Source organism: Miniopterus schreibersii (assembly GCF_964146895.1).
Source record: "Miniopterus schreibersii genome assembly, chromosome: 11".
In the NCBI taxonomy this organism is placed as follows: domain Eukaryota; kingdom Metazoa; phylum Chordata; class Mammalia; order Chiroptera; family Miniopteridae; genus Miniopterus; species Miniopterus schreibersii.
In genome coordinates this window covers 35,194,745-35,209,683 of record NC_138111.1, presented here as the reverse complement: position 1 = coordinate 35,209,683, position 14,939 = coordinate 35,194,745, and the positions used below count along the sequence as shown (strand labels likewise).

Below are 14,939 nucleotides of genomic sequence, written 5' to 3'. Positions count from 1 at the left end.
ACCTCATTTATTAGTTTAGCAGAAATCTCTTGGAGAGTCTTTGGCACAGCATTTTCGAAGGCCCACACTTTTGAATATTTAGTACTAAATCCCACAAACTTTATTTTGGACCAGTAGAGTAATTCACCCCACTTAGAACCTTCCAGTGTTACATTAAAATACTTTTTGAATGAGACTTTGAAATTATGTCTTTTTCCAGAGGCAATAGTTCCACTTATGGGCGGTTCCAGTTTTCTGTCTGTCTCAAGTATAAAATGAATTTTTTAATTCTCTTTTTTAATCCAGTAACTGGACTGAAACTGTCTGGTCTTTTTCAAAAGTTTGTCATCATTGCATTTCTTCAATATATTAAGGAAAGATAAGTACTATTAAAATTAAAAGTTGGTACATTTAACTTTAAAAGAAATCCTGAAATGTTAAGTTCAAGTAGATTCAACTTGAGTCTTGCTTTCTTCATACTGAGGATGTGCAAATAGAGCTAAAACTCTGCAGTAAGTATTAGTTTTGAAGCTCTTTAGTCTTTATTTAGCTAAAGGTGCTAAATTGTAACGTGGGACTCAACCCATGACTTTGCTGCTGATGTGTTAGAGCTCTGCCTTACGACTTTCCCTGCTTGCTTTGGACAGTACAGAGATTTTCAGCATAAGTTGAGGTTAGAACTGCTAATTGAGATTTTTTTCTAGCAATACTACCATAGTGTTGTTAGACTTTAGTTTAAGTATGAAAAGTATTTTTTTTATTGGCCAAATATCCTGTGAAAAAGGTGTGTGTTTTTTTTGTCATCTGAAACAATGGAATCCCACTGCATCTACTGGAATATATACAGTTCTGTGCACATCTTGAGAATAAAATTATCTGAGATGCAGCAATACCCTGTGGCTCAGGGCCTGGATTCTGGAACTAGGTAAACTTGAGTTCAGTTCCAACCTTTCCTGTTATTAGCATTATAATCTTCTGTTATGCTTATCTGACCTCAGTTTCCAGACTATAAAATAGAGATAATTATAGTACTTAACAGTCCCTTGATGTTGAGATAAAGGTGCCTTGGTGGTGGTGCTGAATTAGAACAAGTGAAGTAATGTGTATGAATAGTAACACAGTGTCTAATTCCAGATGAGTAGCAGTCGATGCTAATTCTTGGTCATCGCTGTATAATTGTTATTCCTCACTGTCTCCTCTCCACCAAGATAAAGCATCATTTCATCCTTCTTTCTCCTTTCAAGATTAATAGAATAGGTAAAATACCAGGACAATTTTCACACACTAATTGGTGAGCAATAGAAGCAATAAAACCTTAGTTATTTGGACTGCTCTGAATTCTATAGTATTTTATGAGAAATGTTGTTGTTTTCAAGTATATGTAGTATCATGGGTCATAAATGTTGCTCATAGAGGTTCATTACAGAGACTCTTGTAACTTATTATTTCTAACCTATCTTTTTGGCCCTTTTCGTATAATGTACTAGGTAGGTGATTTAATGGTTTGTAGTTGTCAATGTACATAATAATGTCATGAACATAATTCTGCCCTTTCTCCAGACTGTTTTAGTTGAACCAGTTGATGACAGTTCACATTTCTTAAGGAATAGTTATTTGATTTGATTTGATGTCACAGAGTTGTGCTCAGCTTTCCTACACTGTCTAAGCTGTCAGCATAATTTATAGTTTGGTTGACAAATGAAATAGCTCATTAGCATGGGAAGAGACAAAGGTGTGGGGGATTAATTAAGGGCTGATTCCTCTTCAGATTTGATGACAGCCAATGAGATTTGTTTGTTTGTTTTCTTAACCAACTTGCCTCATGGAGTAAGCTAAATATAACTTTTTCACTCCTTTTTACATTTATTCTATTATATATATATGAAGTCATAGAGCTTTGAGGTAATGAATGTCTACTATAGTTGATCACGAAGCTTGGTTGAATGCCTGTTTTTCCTGGCCGTGGCCCTCAAAGTCTTTCACATTTGAAGTGAATTTGTAAATCGTTTTTTATCCATAATCTTTAATAACATAATTCTAAGGAAGATATACTTATTGATTACGTTTTCCTCTAAAGATAAAATTGTTTTGAGCAAATTATCTCCTTTTTAAATAATTAAGAAATGGTAGCATTTACTATTTTGATTTACAATTACTTGCCTGAACTTTGTTGTTTTTATTTTTTTAAATTTATCTTTATTATTGAAAGTATTACAGATGTCCCTTCCCCCTCCCCATTGACCTTTTCTACCCCCTGACCTAGTCCTTTACCACACTATTGTCTATGTCCATGGGTTATGCATATATGCATATAAATTTTGTTGTTTTTAAAAAGTAAGTTTAATTTTTTGGTATAATCTGTTCCTAAACCTTTTCTCTTTTTCCATCATCTCCTGAATATTCAAATTAGCCAATCTATAAAACCATTTATTTGTTGTCTAGCAGTTTTTCTTGCTTGATAGCATTCTTTATCTTTCATCTAGATGAATTTCATTTTTCTTCTAGCTCCCATGACCTTTAAAAAATTTAAATAGTAATCAAATTTTGTTTTTGTTTTTAGCAAAACTATGTGTTCTTCTTTATCCAATTTTATTAAATATATTTCCCACTAATATTAGCACTTTAGAGTGAGCCCTTCATATCTGCTGGTTCCACTGACCACATATCAAATTGAATCTGAGGATGTGGAACCCACAGATATGGAGGCCCAACTAAGGGATTTGAGCATTGCCAGATTTTGGTATTGATGTGTGTGGGGGTGGGGAGCCCCAGAGCCAATCCCTTGTGGATACCGAGGGACAACTGGATAATTTGGGGGGTTTCATGCCTTTCGTGTTAGTGATTTGTTCCTAATATGTACCTATTCATATTTTACTTTTTCCCCCCCAGAAATATTTTTGTTACAGAACCCTGTTACTTCATAGCATTTGTATGATTTGAGAGTTAGCTATGTTTTCTGCACGGTACTTTCTAGCTTGTGTTCTGCTTCTAAGGTATTGGGACATATTTGACAGGAAATACAGATATTAGCCGAGGGTAACCCTGACACCACTGTCTTTCAGGTTTCTACTTTCTGTGTGTTTCTAAGTTTGTGATCAGTTTGGTTTGGATTTACTTATATCTAATAAACTAAGGTTCGCATACTCATCTTTTCTAATGCAAAAGGGACTCTTTTAGCATCAACCATACATTTTCATTGTTATCTACCGATTCTGGCAGCTATATGTAATGAATGCATTTACCTTTGTGTTTCTCTGTTTATTTTTTTAAGAACATTCTTAAACAATGATAGGTAATTCATATATACTTTTTATAAATAAAAGGTTGTTTTTTCTTTAACATTACAGCATGTTAAATGAGGCTAACATATCTAAAGTACTGGCTAGTACTAAATACTTCAGTCAAATCATTTGATAGTTCAGCCAAATCTTGGTCTTTATGCAAAGGCTCTACATAGTGATTCCTAGCCCTGGTTTTGCTAGTTCATTTATTTTAAAGGGCATCACAAATTGTTTTAGTAGAGACATTCATACGTAACATGTGTTGGGGATGAAGAAAGGTAGCATATTAACACTGAACTATTTGGATTCTTTTAACCTCAAACAAACAAACAGCCAGCCTGAGCTGCTTTAGCAGACTGCCTCAGCAAATCCGGCATCCAGGAATATTGAAGGTATTTTGGGGATACCGTGGGAAACATATGACTGACATCATAAGAGGAGACTTCATGGTATAGGGAAAAGCACTGGAATTAGAAATAAACCACTTTTCTGAGCCCACTTTTGCAACTGACAGTATGACCCCGAGCAAGTCAGTTAACTGTAATATAACTGAACTGCACAAGGTTGTTGTGAAGATTAGATGGATAAAGCTCTCACCTGGCCTGGCCGGCGTGGCTCGGGTTGGGCCTCAGCCTAGGATCCAGGAGATTGCCGTTCGATTCCCGGTCAGGGGGCGTGCAGGAGGCAGCCGATCACTGACGACTCTCTCATCACTGATGTTTCTGTCTCTCTCCCCTTCTCCCTCTGAAATCAATAAAGATATATGAAAACAAACAAAACCACAATCCTCGATTTCTGCAGGGGTGAAAGTAAGAGACTGGTTTGGATGTACAATAACATTCCTTCAGGTGGAAAATTCTATTGTTTTGTTTCCCATAAAATAATATATAATGACATTCTAAGCAGTACAAAGCTCCGTATGCGAGGAACTTAGGAGATTGTTACCAAAGCCCGGTGTTTGTAGACTCTGCAGCAGGGCGGGAGCTGATGGCTGATGTATCACGTTCTCTCCCATTCTCTCCCAGGCTTCTCTGGGATCTATCTAGTTCCCAAGTTTTAGCTTCTGCTTATAGTGCTGTTCTTCCATATTCACATTTGTAATGGAGACTGACCAGCAAAATTTTCCTGTATAAGGAGTTATCTTTGACATTTATTCAAATATAAGGTGTCCCCCCAAAATATATACACATACTTTGAATAATTATAAAGGCAGTGTTTATTAAAATATATTTCATTTTCAAAATTGAGCTATAAGCTCTTACAGTATGTATACATTTTTGGGGGGGAACACCCTGTATATTCATTCTGATAACAGAGTATAGTTCGTTTTATCTTTCAGAGTAGACTGGATTACAATGTCCATTCATTTTTCAAGTGTAGTAGCTAATGTTTTTTTATGAACTCCAAAAAACATTGCATGAGTGACTTTTTTGGTGTGTGTTTTTTTTTTAGCTTTTATTTATACTAGATGCTATTCTGACTATTGAAATTGGTTTAATTGCTTATATACACAGGATAAATTTTATTTAAGTTGGGTCTGAAGAGTGGAAAGCGATGAGAGACAGGCTCAACTGCAATGCCCAAACTTAACAATGTTGAAATAGAAGCTGGATACTGAGGTTAGAGTTCAACCATAGCTTTTAAGTTATTTAAAGGTTTTGATCTATTAATGGGGTATAGGGACTCTTGACTCCAGTAGCAGTTGATATTCTGGAGATCATTTGTAGTCTTGATTTTAAAACTTGGCCATAGAAAACAAAAGAAAGTAAGTACTTTTAAGCTAACTTCTTTTCAAATACCACAAAACTGAAACAAAAGAATGTAAAGTTGAAAATAAAGCTTCACTTCCACCTCCCAGAGATAAGTGCAATGAGCAGATTGGTGTGTTACTACCAACCCTCCAGAAATTTTCTGTGCATATATAAGTGAGTATACATGTTACCCCATTCATTCTCAGTAATTTCACAAGAGAACGTATTTTTCTGTGTCTGTATACATTCCTACCTTTTTCTTTCTCCTGTCCCATTATATGGCTGTACTATAATTTACTCAAATAGTCCCTTATTAATTTACATTTTTTGCTTTTAACACAATATTATCATGAAGATTTTTATATGTATGTCTTGAGATACTTTTACATAAGATAAATCCTGGCAGTGGAATTGTAGACTCAAAGGGTACATTTAATTGATTTGCATTTTCTTGATTTTGAATTAACTTGAAGATTTTCTCATATATTTATGGGTCAGATTTTGTTTGTGTTTTGCTCAACTACCTGTTCATAAATTTTAGACATTCTCCTATTACTCATTTTTTTATATTGGTTTATTCATATTCCTAGAATTCCCTGTTATGAAATTAGCTCTGTAACTCTGTATTGACAAACGTTTCCCAGACATTCTTTGGTTTTTGTGTTATTTTATTTCTGTTTATTTGCTTATTATTTTGCCATTTAATAGTATTTAATTTTCATGTATTTAGGAAATTTTTTACATTAAATTTTATGGACTTTGTATTTTATATTTAAGCCTTTCCCACTTTAAGATTATTAAAATGTTACTTTTTAGTACCCCTGTAGTATTATTTACATACTTAAGTAAGTGATCCATGTGGAATTAATTTGGTATAGAGAGAGGTAGGGATTTTAGCCAGCTGGCTGCCTGAAACACCAGCTTTGGATAATACACGCTTTTGTTCAGGAATTTGAAATGCTGTTTTGATTTCATAAATTCCTATATTTGTATATATAGAATTTTATAAAGTCCTATGTGCATTTTGGTCAGTTTCTGAAATCTGTATTCCTTCTATGATATGTCTGTATATAAAGTCTACCAACACCGAGCTGTTTTCAAATTTATTTACATAATTTGCAATCTAATAATTCTTATTTCTTCTAACTCTGTGGTTATGTCCCTTTTTCATTTGTAATTCAAGAAATTTGTGTTTACTTGTCCTACCTACTGCAGGAAATAGTAAAGATTCTCTTTCCTCAATATTATAATCTTTGAAGTTAGAAAATTCTCCCATGCAATTAATTTGTACACCTCCCCCTGCTGTTGGTGTTGGTTTTTTGTTGTTTTAACTTGTCTCCAATAGAAATGAAGACTATTCTATCCAGCTTCTCTACCAAGATTATTAAGAAGTCACTCATTACCTTTCTTCTAGGCTAAATAATTATATATAGAGAGAGAGAGGGCTTCATGGAACATAATTTTCTAAAATCTTTATATCCTCTTTTGGGATTTCTTCAAGAGATCTAACATTTCAGCCAAATTCTCAACATACCTCTTTTTGAGGGCTCTTAGTCACAATTACATTGCTAGTCTTTAAAAAATAGTAGTCTGGCCTACTATATATTTTAAATAGCCAAAGTAACTTCATCCTCAGAGAAAATAGTGGTGTTTAGAAGCAGAATTAAAAATGATTAAGTCTCTTTTGTTTATATAGTTATCTTTATATATCCTGGGACAGAGGATTGCTGACAATGTTGTGAATATACAGTGTTTCAAGTGTATTCTTGAAAATATACTTAAAGGCCACTGCGTAGGTTAATTAGGTCCTGGGGTTCCCTCTTTGTCCAGAAACACTTTGTTCCTTATTTTTGAATGAGTTGTGAGATTGACAAAGAAAAGCATATTTGTAAGGCAAATATGGAAATTCCAGGGAAGAGGCTAATAGTAATTTATGTGATACATGTTTAATGTGTTTACATGTGTTTTTGTACAGATGTGATCAAATACTGATATATTTCCCAAGATAAAATGAATATGATGGTTTAATATTAAACTTACTGCCTCAATGTAGATTCGGTAAGGTGGAAACAATATCTTATAAAAATCCAGCATTAGATTGGTATAGCTTGCAATTGAATAATCTTGAGTAAAGCAGTGCAGATAGGTGCTTTTAAAAAGGAAGCAGCAATTACTTTGTGAACATTCAGTTTTCTGATGATGTATTTACTATGTAAATATGTTAATGACTTAACCCCATTGAGAAATAGCTTTAGAAGATCATAAGGGATTACTTACATTACAATTGGAATAATTACTGATTTTCTCTCTCATTTTTTTTAGGTCATGGAAAATGGAAGATTTGCAAAATGCAAATATTTCACCCATGTCATGATCAATAAAACAGATATGTTAATGATAACCAAAAGGTAAGTTTCTTTCTCTGATGTAATTTGATAAGGGGTTAACTGACAGCCACTCAGGAAGTGAAGCAGTTGTTAACTCTGCTAACTCTGGTCCTCTTCCTGTAATTTTCATCGAAATTGTTTCTAAAACAATACTTCAGCAGTTACTTTGTTCACAGCAATTTTCAATCCTGTTTTTATGAACCCTTTCTCTCCCTCATTGCCACTGCATAGGGATGCATCAGTGTTAAACAAGAGTCAGCTGCAATGTATTAGTTTACAAATCTTGCAACATTTAAAAAATTACCTTCTTTCTGATATAGAACTTTTTCAATGAGGTCACATAAATATTGACAGAGTAAAGGAAGGGAGTTAGTTGCAATTGATTGGAAGGTAATATTCTCAGGATTTCCTTTCTTCCCAAGTTTCATATTTGAGCATAAAAGCATCTTTGAATCAGGAGAGGGATTCTAGGTACCTGCTATAAGATTAGCCTGACTTTGAATGTCCACGTGCTTGAGACGTACTAGGGGACCAGTGGGTTTGTTCCACAGCCCCTGTGATCCAGGGCTGGTGAAAGCGGATCAGAGGCAGAAGACTGAGGAGAGGCCTGTAAGTCCTCATTAGTTTTCTCTTCCATCCAGCCAGGAGCCTGCCTTTTCTTTAACTCAATTCCTTAACATATATCTTAAAAAAACCTCTGTTGTACCTACAGTTGATGTCTCAACCAGAAGGAAGAATTGGGGAAGAAAGGCCTTTGAAGGGAGAATTAAATAGAATTATTATAGAGTGTATTTGCATCGTGTTATTTTCCCCTCAAAATGGGGGAAAACAAGAATTAATTTTAAAAGCCTGTTTCTGTTGTAGGTTGGTATACATATTATGTGGAGCCTTAGTAATGAAAGCATTTATTCTAAAGTATTAATGGCACAAAAGTTTCCCAAAATACTGGTCAGTAATAGGTTCTGCAATTTTTTCTTATTTCTTGTAAAGTACCTTATATATTTTACTTTACATCTACTTTATTTTTTCTAATATAAGTATGTTGTGCTAAAAATTTCCCACTAACATTGCTTAAGCTGCAGCCCATAAATTTGGTTATGATCTATTTTCATTTTCATTCAGTCCAGAATGTTTTCTAATTTCTTTTGAGATTCTTTGACCTGTGGATTATTTAGACGTATGCTAATTCTCAAGCATTTAAAAATATTCTTATTTTTCTATTATTGGTTTCTAACTTAATTTTATTATGATCTGAGAACAGACTTTGTAAGATTTCAGTTCTTTTACATTCATTAAGGTTTTTATGACCCAGAATATAGTCTTGGTGAATGTTCTGTGTGCTCTTGCAAAGAATGTGTTCCTGATATTATTCTATTGTTGGATATAAGTGCCTGGATTTTTTTTTTTTTTTTGCAGTGGTGTATTGTTTGTAACAAAAGGAACATTTGGACAGCTTACATGTGAGTGGCAGTACAATTTTGATGAATTTACCAAAGAGCCATTCATTGTTCATGGGAGAAGATTGCGCATTGAAGCAAAGGTACGTTGAATAGATTTTTTTTTAACTGGCCACTGAAAATAACACGTTGAAAAACTTTACTTTTGTAAGTTTCCTCTCTTTTATAGATGTTGCTTTATCTTCCTATCATTTGCCTTTATACCTGCTGTCTTACGCAGGTTTAAAGAAAAAAGAGGGAGGCCAAGAAAAAATATGCTCCTTTATGTGCTTTTACCTCGACAGCAGCATTCCCGGGTCCTTATTTTATATACAGTAAGAGAACTTGACCTCACTGCTGTCCCGGGGCTAAATGAGAAAGCCTCTTGTATACCTCAGAATCTCTAGCAGCGCCCTATGGAATGTTTTTCCTGGAAAATCTCACAACAGGACACTTGAAAATAACAGCTGACGGTTGGTAGTTCCTTCTCTTTGTATAGATGCTCTTATCTTCCCAGCTCAGGTATAATCTTGAAGGCAGAGACAGGTTCTCTGTTTTGATTACCAGCAGCTAGCACAGTGCCTGCTACTTGGATGTTGATACAAAATACAGTGAAGTTCTAGTCATTTGGTGAATCAGTAGGGACTCACTGTCCAACCTTAGTTGTATCGATTGCAGATTGCACTGGGTATTCCAGGTACAGCAATACAGTAGGTATATGTGATAAAAGATAATGTATTTGGCCTCAAGGTATTTGACCAGATACCTATGTGTAGGGCCACTTGGGCACTGACTGTATTAGGAAATATTGAGACTTAACCCAAGTATGTTTTTTCTTTGTTATCTATGAAGGATTTAATTGACTCATGTAACTGAAAAGTCTGTAAGTCCACATCTTGTAACTTAGGTATGCTCAAATGATGGCATCAGCAATTATTCCCCTCCCCCCTTCCTCTCCTCCCTTCTCCATTTCACCTCCCCCCCCCATCTCCAGGTTCTGCTTTCTCCAGTGTTGGCTTCATTCTCAAGCAGGCTGTCCTTTGGTGACAGGATGGCCAGCAGGAGTCCCAGGTTTACATCCTGGTGGCTCAGCAGAATGAAAGTTGCTCACTGGGCCACCTTTGGTCACTTGCTTATCCCTGAATCAATCTCTTTGGTCTGGGGGGCAGGGGTCACCGTGGTGCTACCAAGAAGGAAGGGTCAGCTCTATCTGAAGTATTGGAGTGAGAGAAGGTGAGAAATAGTTACCCAGAGGAGAGCACAAAGTTGTCACTGGAGTAAGAGGCATTGGACGCAGGCAGACAGACAGCAGGTAGGTGTCTTCTGGGCTGGCCTCCAGAATAAAACTGCCACAGACCCGTGCTAACCAGTGAGTAGCATTCCTCCAACCTTAACACTCAGTCCAGAGACATGGGGAGAGGGCTGGATATCAGTTCCTGGGGATGTTGGAGCAACTTTTCCCATTGAGAATTTCTCTAATTCAATCAGAAAATGAAAGGCCCTGTGCCCAACCTATGAAATAAGGGATAGTGGCTATTAGCTTCTGGTCTAGCCTATACTGCTTTCCTGCCTTTTTTTTCCTTCATATTTTTTCTCTCTCCAAGGATACACTTCTTATCTCCTTGATTTCTTCCCCTTCTACCTATTCTTGGGACATTGTATTAGCAGCCATCCTTCATAAAAAATTCAAGAATCTGATTTCTCCTGGAGTCTGTTTTTGCATGGATATTGCAATCACAGGAATTGTTAGACTAGTAAAACCCTCCACGTTGCTGCTTCTGCAACCCTGCCCATAGTTAACAGCAGTGAACACCGCCCTCCTCCTCAGGAATTGCAGCCTTCCTGTTGTCTCTCTGTTTGGTATCCACTTTAGACAGTTCTCCCCACAAACACTGAACAGGACACTGAAGAAGTATCAAAAGTGGAAGACAGGGCCCACCCTGATTTCTTTGATCCTGAAGCTACATTCTTGTTCAGTGGTTTAAAATGTTAGAAGTTTTATATATAGATGTATGTGTGTGTGTATCAGCCCCATAAACACGTGTGTGTGTATGTATGTGCACACATGTGCGTATTTTTGAGCTGAGACCATCATTCCATGGCCGGATATCAAGAACTGCCTGAGCAGTTTTTTGGAGGGAAAAGCAGTGGCACTTCTCCCAAGTTTACCTCCTTCCTGTCCCCTGTGTAAACCCTTTATGGCTTTAGCTAGGAAATCTCACCTAAAATTTTTTAACTTAGATGTAGTGATAACAGATGTGTTAGTGTTCAGTCTTTTTTTTCTTTTCCATTTGTATTTGGTTCTTCTTGGTTTCTCATCCTTGGCTTTTTTAAGGTGTATGATTTGTGTAAAATGGACGATTGAAGCACCGATATCCGCCACTTCTTTATCATATTTCTACAACTGGATTTTCATTTTAATGAAGTCACTTATTCTGTTTATAGGAACGGGTGAAGTCTGTATTCCATGCCAAAGAGTTTGGAAAAATAATTAACTTCAAGACCCCAGAGGATGCTAAGGTAAATATAATGAATCTTTCACATCAACAGATACAGCTTTGCTTTTCAGAGTCTTGAAAGTTGGACTGTTTTTTAAGGTAGACAAGTTTTGTTTTGTTTTTAATTATGTTCTTGTGTTTTGACAGTTTTAATATATGTAACTAGATAATATTTCCCCAAAACTACTTTTCATTAGATTGAATTCAACACATTAGATTGTTTTTCATATCAAATGGCTCCATCTGATTTTAAATGCTTTTTTAAAAAGTCAGACAAAAACTATTTCATTCTAATGCTAACCTATCATCTCTAGCAGGGAAAGGATGGCCTCACATTGTAGACTTCTCTGCTGTGTAGCTCTGGTGATTTTTAAAAAGTTACTATAGGCTGGCACATAAGAGAAGGAGCCAAGCCTATAGTAAGAAAAATCTGGGTTTGAATATAGATTCTGTTCCTTCTTGACCATAGGACCTTGGGGAAGTCATTTAACCTCAGTTGCCTTAAAATATGAATGATGTGAACTGAAAAGCACTATGCATACTTTAGAGGTTATGGCAGCTACAGTGATGTGTGCTGTCAAGAAAGGGAAGAGTTACAACTGATTACCCGGTTAATCACAGCTAGGACGCTGCTTCTGATGCTGAATTGTACTCGCTGTGTCATAAAACTTGTCATAAGAACACAAGGCTCTTTTACTGACTCCCTGGGCCTCCCGCCTTCATGCTGTATCTGTCCTCGCTGGATATGACTACTTACCAGTTCACTTGTCACATGTGGACCCCAAACCAGGAACCTCGAACCATTGCCCACATGCTGTGCGATGTTCTACCCAGATGTCGTGCTATAAGGCAACACTGGCATCCTAAGAGCAGAGAACTGAAAGGGAGACAAGTTGCAAAGAAAAAGGAAGGAAGTGACTAGAGCCTCGGCATGCTTGTTGCCTGGAGCAGGGGGCAGCCTGGAGCAAGATAATAGCGTGACTTTCAGGCCATCTCCTTTTGTGCTGCTGAAGGACACCGCAGCCTATTTCAGCTTCTCTGTAATAAACCTTCCATGTAATCTCCATACAATGTTATTTTATCCCAGGTTTGTTCTTAATCCTCTTGCTCTGCCAGAAGCACCCAGAGAGGGCTACTGAGCTCTATTCTCTCTCTCCTTCCCGTAGAGCTATTCCCCTAGCTGCTGCTGAAGCTAAAGAAGCACAGATATCTCTGCCCACGTGTTTCACAATGGGATAACCCCAGGGTCACCTCTAAGGCTTTTATCTGTCACACAAGCCCAACGACAATAGACATTATTGATAGAAAGATTTGCATTTTATGTTTGTGACTTCAGATCTTTTCAAAATAGAAAATACTATATTATGAGAACACCTAAAATGCTCATGAATGTTGCTATGCTACTCCTACCCACTGTAGAATATATAATTATTCCTACCCAGTCAGTAGAACCCTGTATATGGAGTCATGAAGGTTTGTGATATAGAATTGGCATAGATTGGAAGGAATTTTGTGTAGGTAATTTTCACACTGAATTTATATATAATATTCAGTCCAGCTGCCAAATTACCCTTCCTCTCAGGATGGTTCATTTTAATTTTCTTATTCTGAAGGTGAACATTCAAGTTCAGTGACCTTAGAAAAACATCATTCTCACTGTTAGATAAAACTCAGTACCATTGACCTGACCGCCTGGGCCTTTTAAGTGAGTGAGTGATCTGTTACCAGGATGAATTGGATGGTTGCCTGTGATTGGGCACCTGACTAAACTGGAAGGCCTACGTCTACATTTCCATTCATTGCATTTTGAGTTTCATTGCAAGTCCATAGATGTAAGCAAATATTGGTTTATTTCCTCACAACAGTGGATCCTCACAAAGCTAGAAGAAGCCAGAGAACCTTCCCCGAGCCTCTGATGGAGGGAACACTGCCGGAAGACACAGTGATTAATCATCGCAGCTTCCACCTCGGACCTTCCAGAACCCGTTGGGGAAGAATAGTACGGAAGTAATTTCAAGTGCAAATATATGTATATATGTATCAGTTAGAATCAGGTAAAACAGCTATTGATTAAAATATTTCAACTCTTTGGGGCTCCATCTGGTTTTCTAACTTGAATCATGCATCGGGTTAAAATTCTAATGATTTTAAAAGAGAAACGTTTCTTTTATAAATCTTAAATATTTGCTCCAGGTGATTTCTGCAGTGGTGGAGATATTGCCCATGTTTAGCTTTCATATGGAGCGAGGTTTAATGTTCCTAGTTTACACTTTGAACTTCTCTCGTGCTCACTTCCAACTCCCTGAATAAGTGATGGGAGTGATCAATCAGTGGTCAAATCAAACATTGCCTCCGTGGTATCAAGAGAATTTTAGTGGTGATTTCTTTAGAAACATGAAGTTCTTTTTACAGAAATATTTTGATATTATTTTCCTTATTTTTATAAAGGATAGGTTTGAACTATACTTCAAATGCACAGCATGAATATAAAAAACAATCTTTTTATATATAATATAATAGAGATTGAACAATACCCTTGCAAGCCTCATCGTAAGAAAGTCTTGAAGAGTGAGTGTTGTACCCCAAAGGAGAGAGCCCGTCTCAGAACTCTGAAGCCTTAGCAATAGCTCCTCAGGCCGTCTCCATGGCATCTACTTGGCTTAACCAGCTCATGTTTTTAATAGATTGCCAACTTTAAAGGGAAATTCCTGAAGCCTTAGCAATACCAACTTTCCACTCACTGGTAATATGAAATAAACAAAACCTCCACCTTCTTCAATAGGAGTTATGCTTCAGAGCAGAGAGCCCCTCTCACAGCCAGTGTCTCTACCCCGAAGTCTAACCCAGTAACCTGTCCTGTTGGTAACAGATTGAGAATTTCCAGTTTGCTTTTTCTACAGTTATTCAAATGAGAATCGTTCTCTTAAATGTAAAGTGCATCAGAACAGAAATCATTAGTAAAAATAAGACCATGGGTTTTTTTCCTTGGTTTTTTGTTCAGAAACCTTAATATTCATGGGCTTTCTCAAGTGAAAGGAGACGAGTGTATGACTGAGAACCGTGAAGGGAATGAAGCAGTGTCTTAGGTATTAAATAATACAGAGTATTTGATGCATGTTGTATGTGCCATGAAATTGTTATAAACTCTTTTTGGGATTGGAGGCTGTATAATAAATGGTTGTGAAAGGGTTCCTCAAACCCTTGCTTTGTTGTAAAAGCTAAAATAAACAGCATGCCAGACTGTAATTATGTTTCTTCCTGACCAAATCCTGCTACTCAATACTATTGATTGTCCTTTGATTATAAAAACACATTGTTTATTATCAGTCGTTTCCCCCAAAATGTTGTGTTTTTTTGCTGAACATATATTGAATCGAAAGAAGACAGATTCCAAATCACATGATCCTGTGTGCTCCCTTCGTGACCTTTGCTCAGAGGAACACATTCTCTCTGTTGCTGAGCACTTCCAGCGTTACCTGCATTGGAGTGAAACCTAGAAGCAGAGGTAGACAGACAACTCAGCAGGGTGCCCTTGTCCAAAATGTTGCTTTACTGGAGTCCCATTCAGTACCATTGGCCGTTAAGGACCTCATTACCTACTCCAGTT

General features: G+C 36.7%; 1 protein-coding gene across 1 annotated transcript in view; it reads left to right on the top strand.

The window, feature by feature from the left end:
- VPS13A (vacuolar protein sorting 13 homolog A) overlaps positions 1-14,657 on the top strand; it is a 159,541-nt gene extending 144,884 nt beyond the window's left edge. The window contains exons 69-72 of the mRNA XM_081152259.1: positions 7,334-7,419; positions 8,815-8,938; positions 11,280-11,354; positions 13,198-14,657. Of these exons, the coding sequence (XP_081008385.1) occupies positions 7,334-7,419; positions 8,815-8,938; positions 11,280-11,354; positions 13,198-13,248 (336 nt within the window). The 3' untranslated portion in view covers positions 13,249-14,657. The remainder of the gene's footprint in view (positions 1-7,333; positions 7,420-8,814; positions 8,939-11,279; positions 11,355-13,197) is intronic.
- The last annotated feature ends 282 nt before the right edge of the window (positions 14,658-14,939 follow it).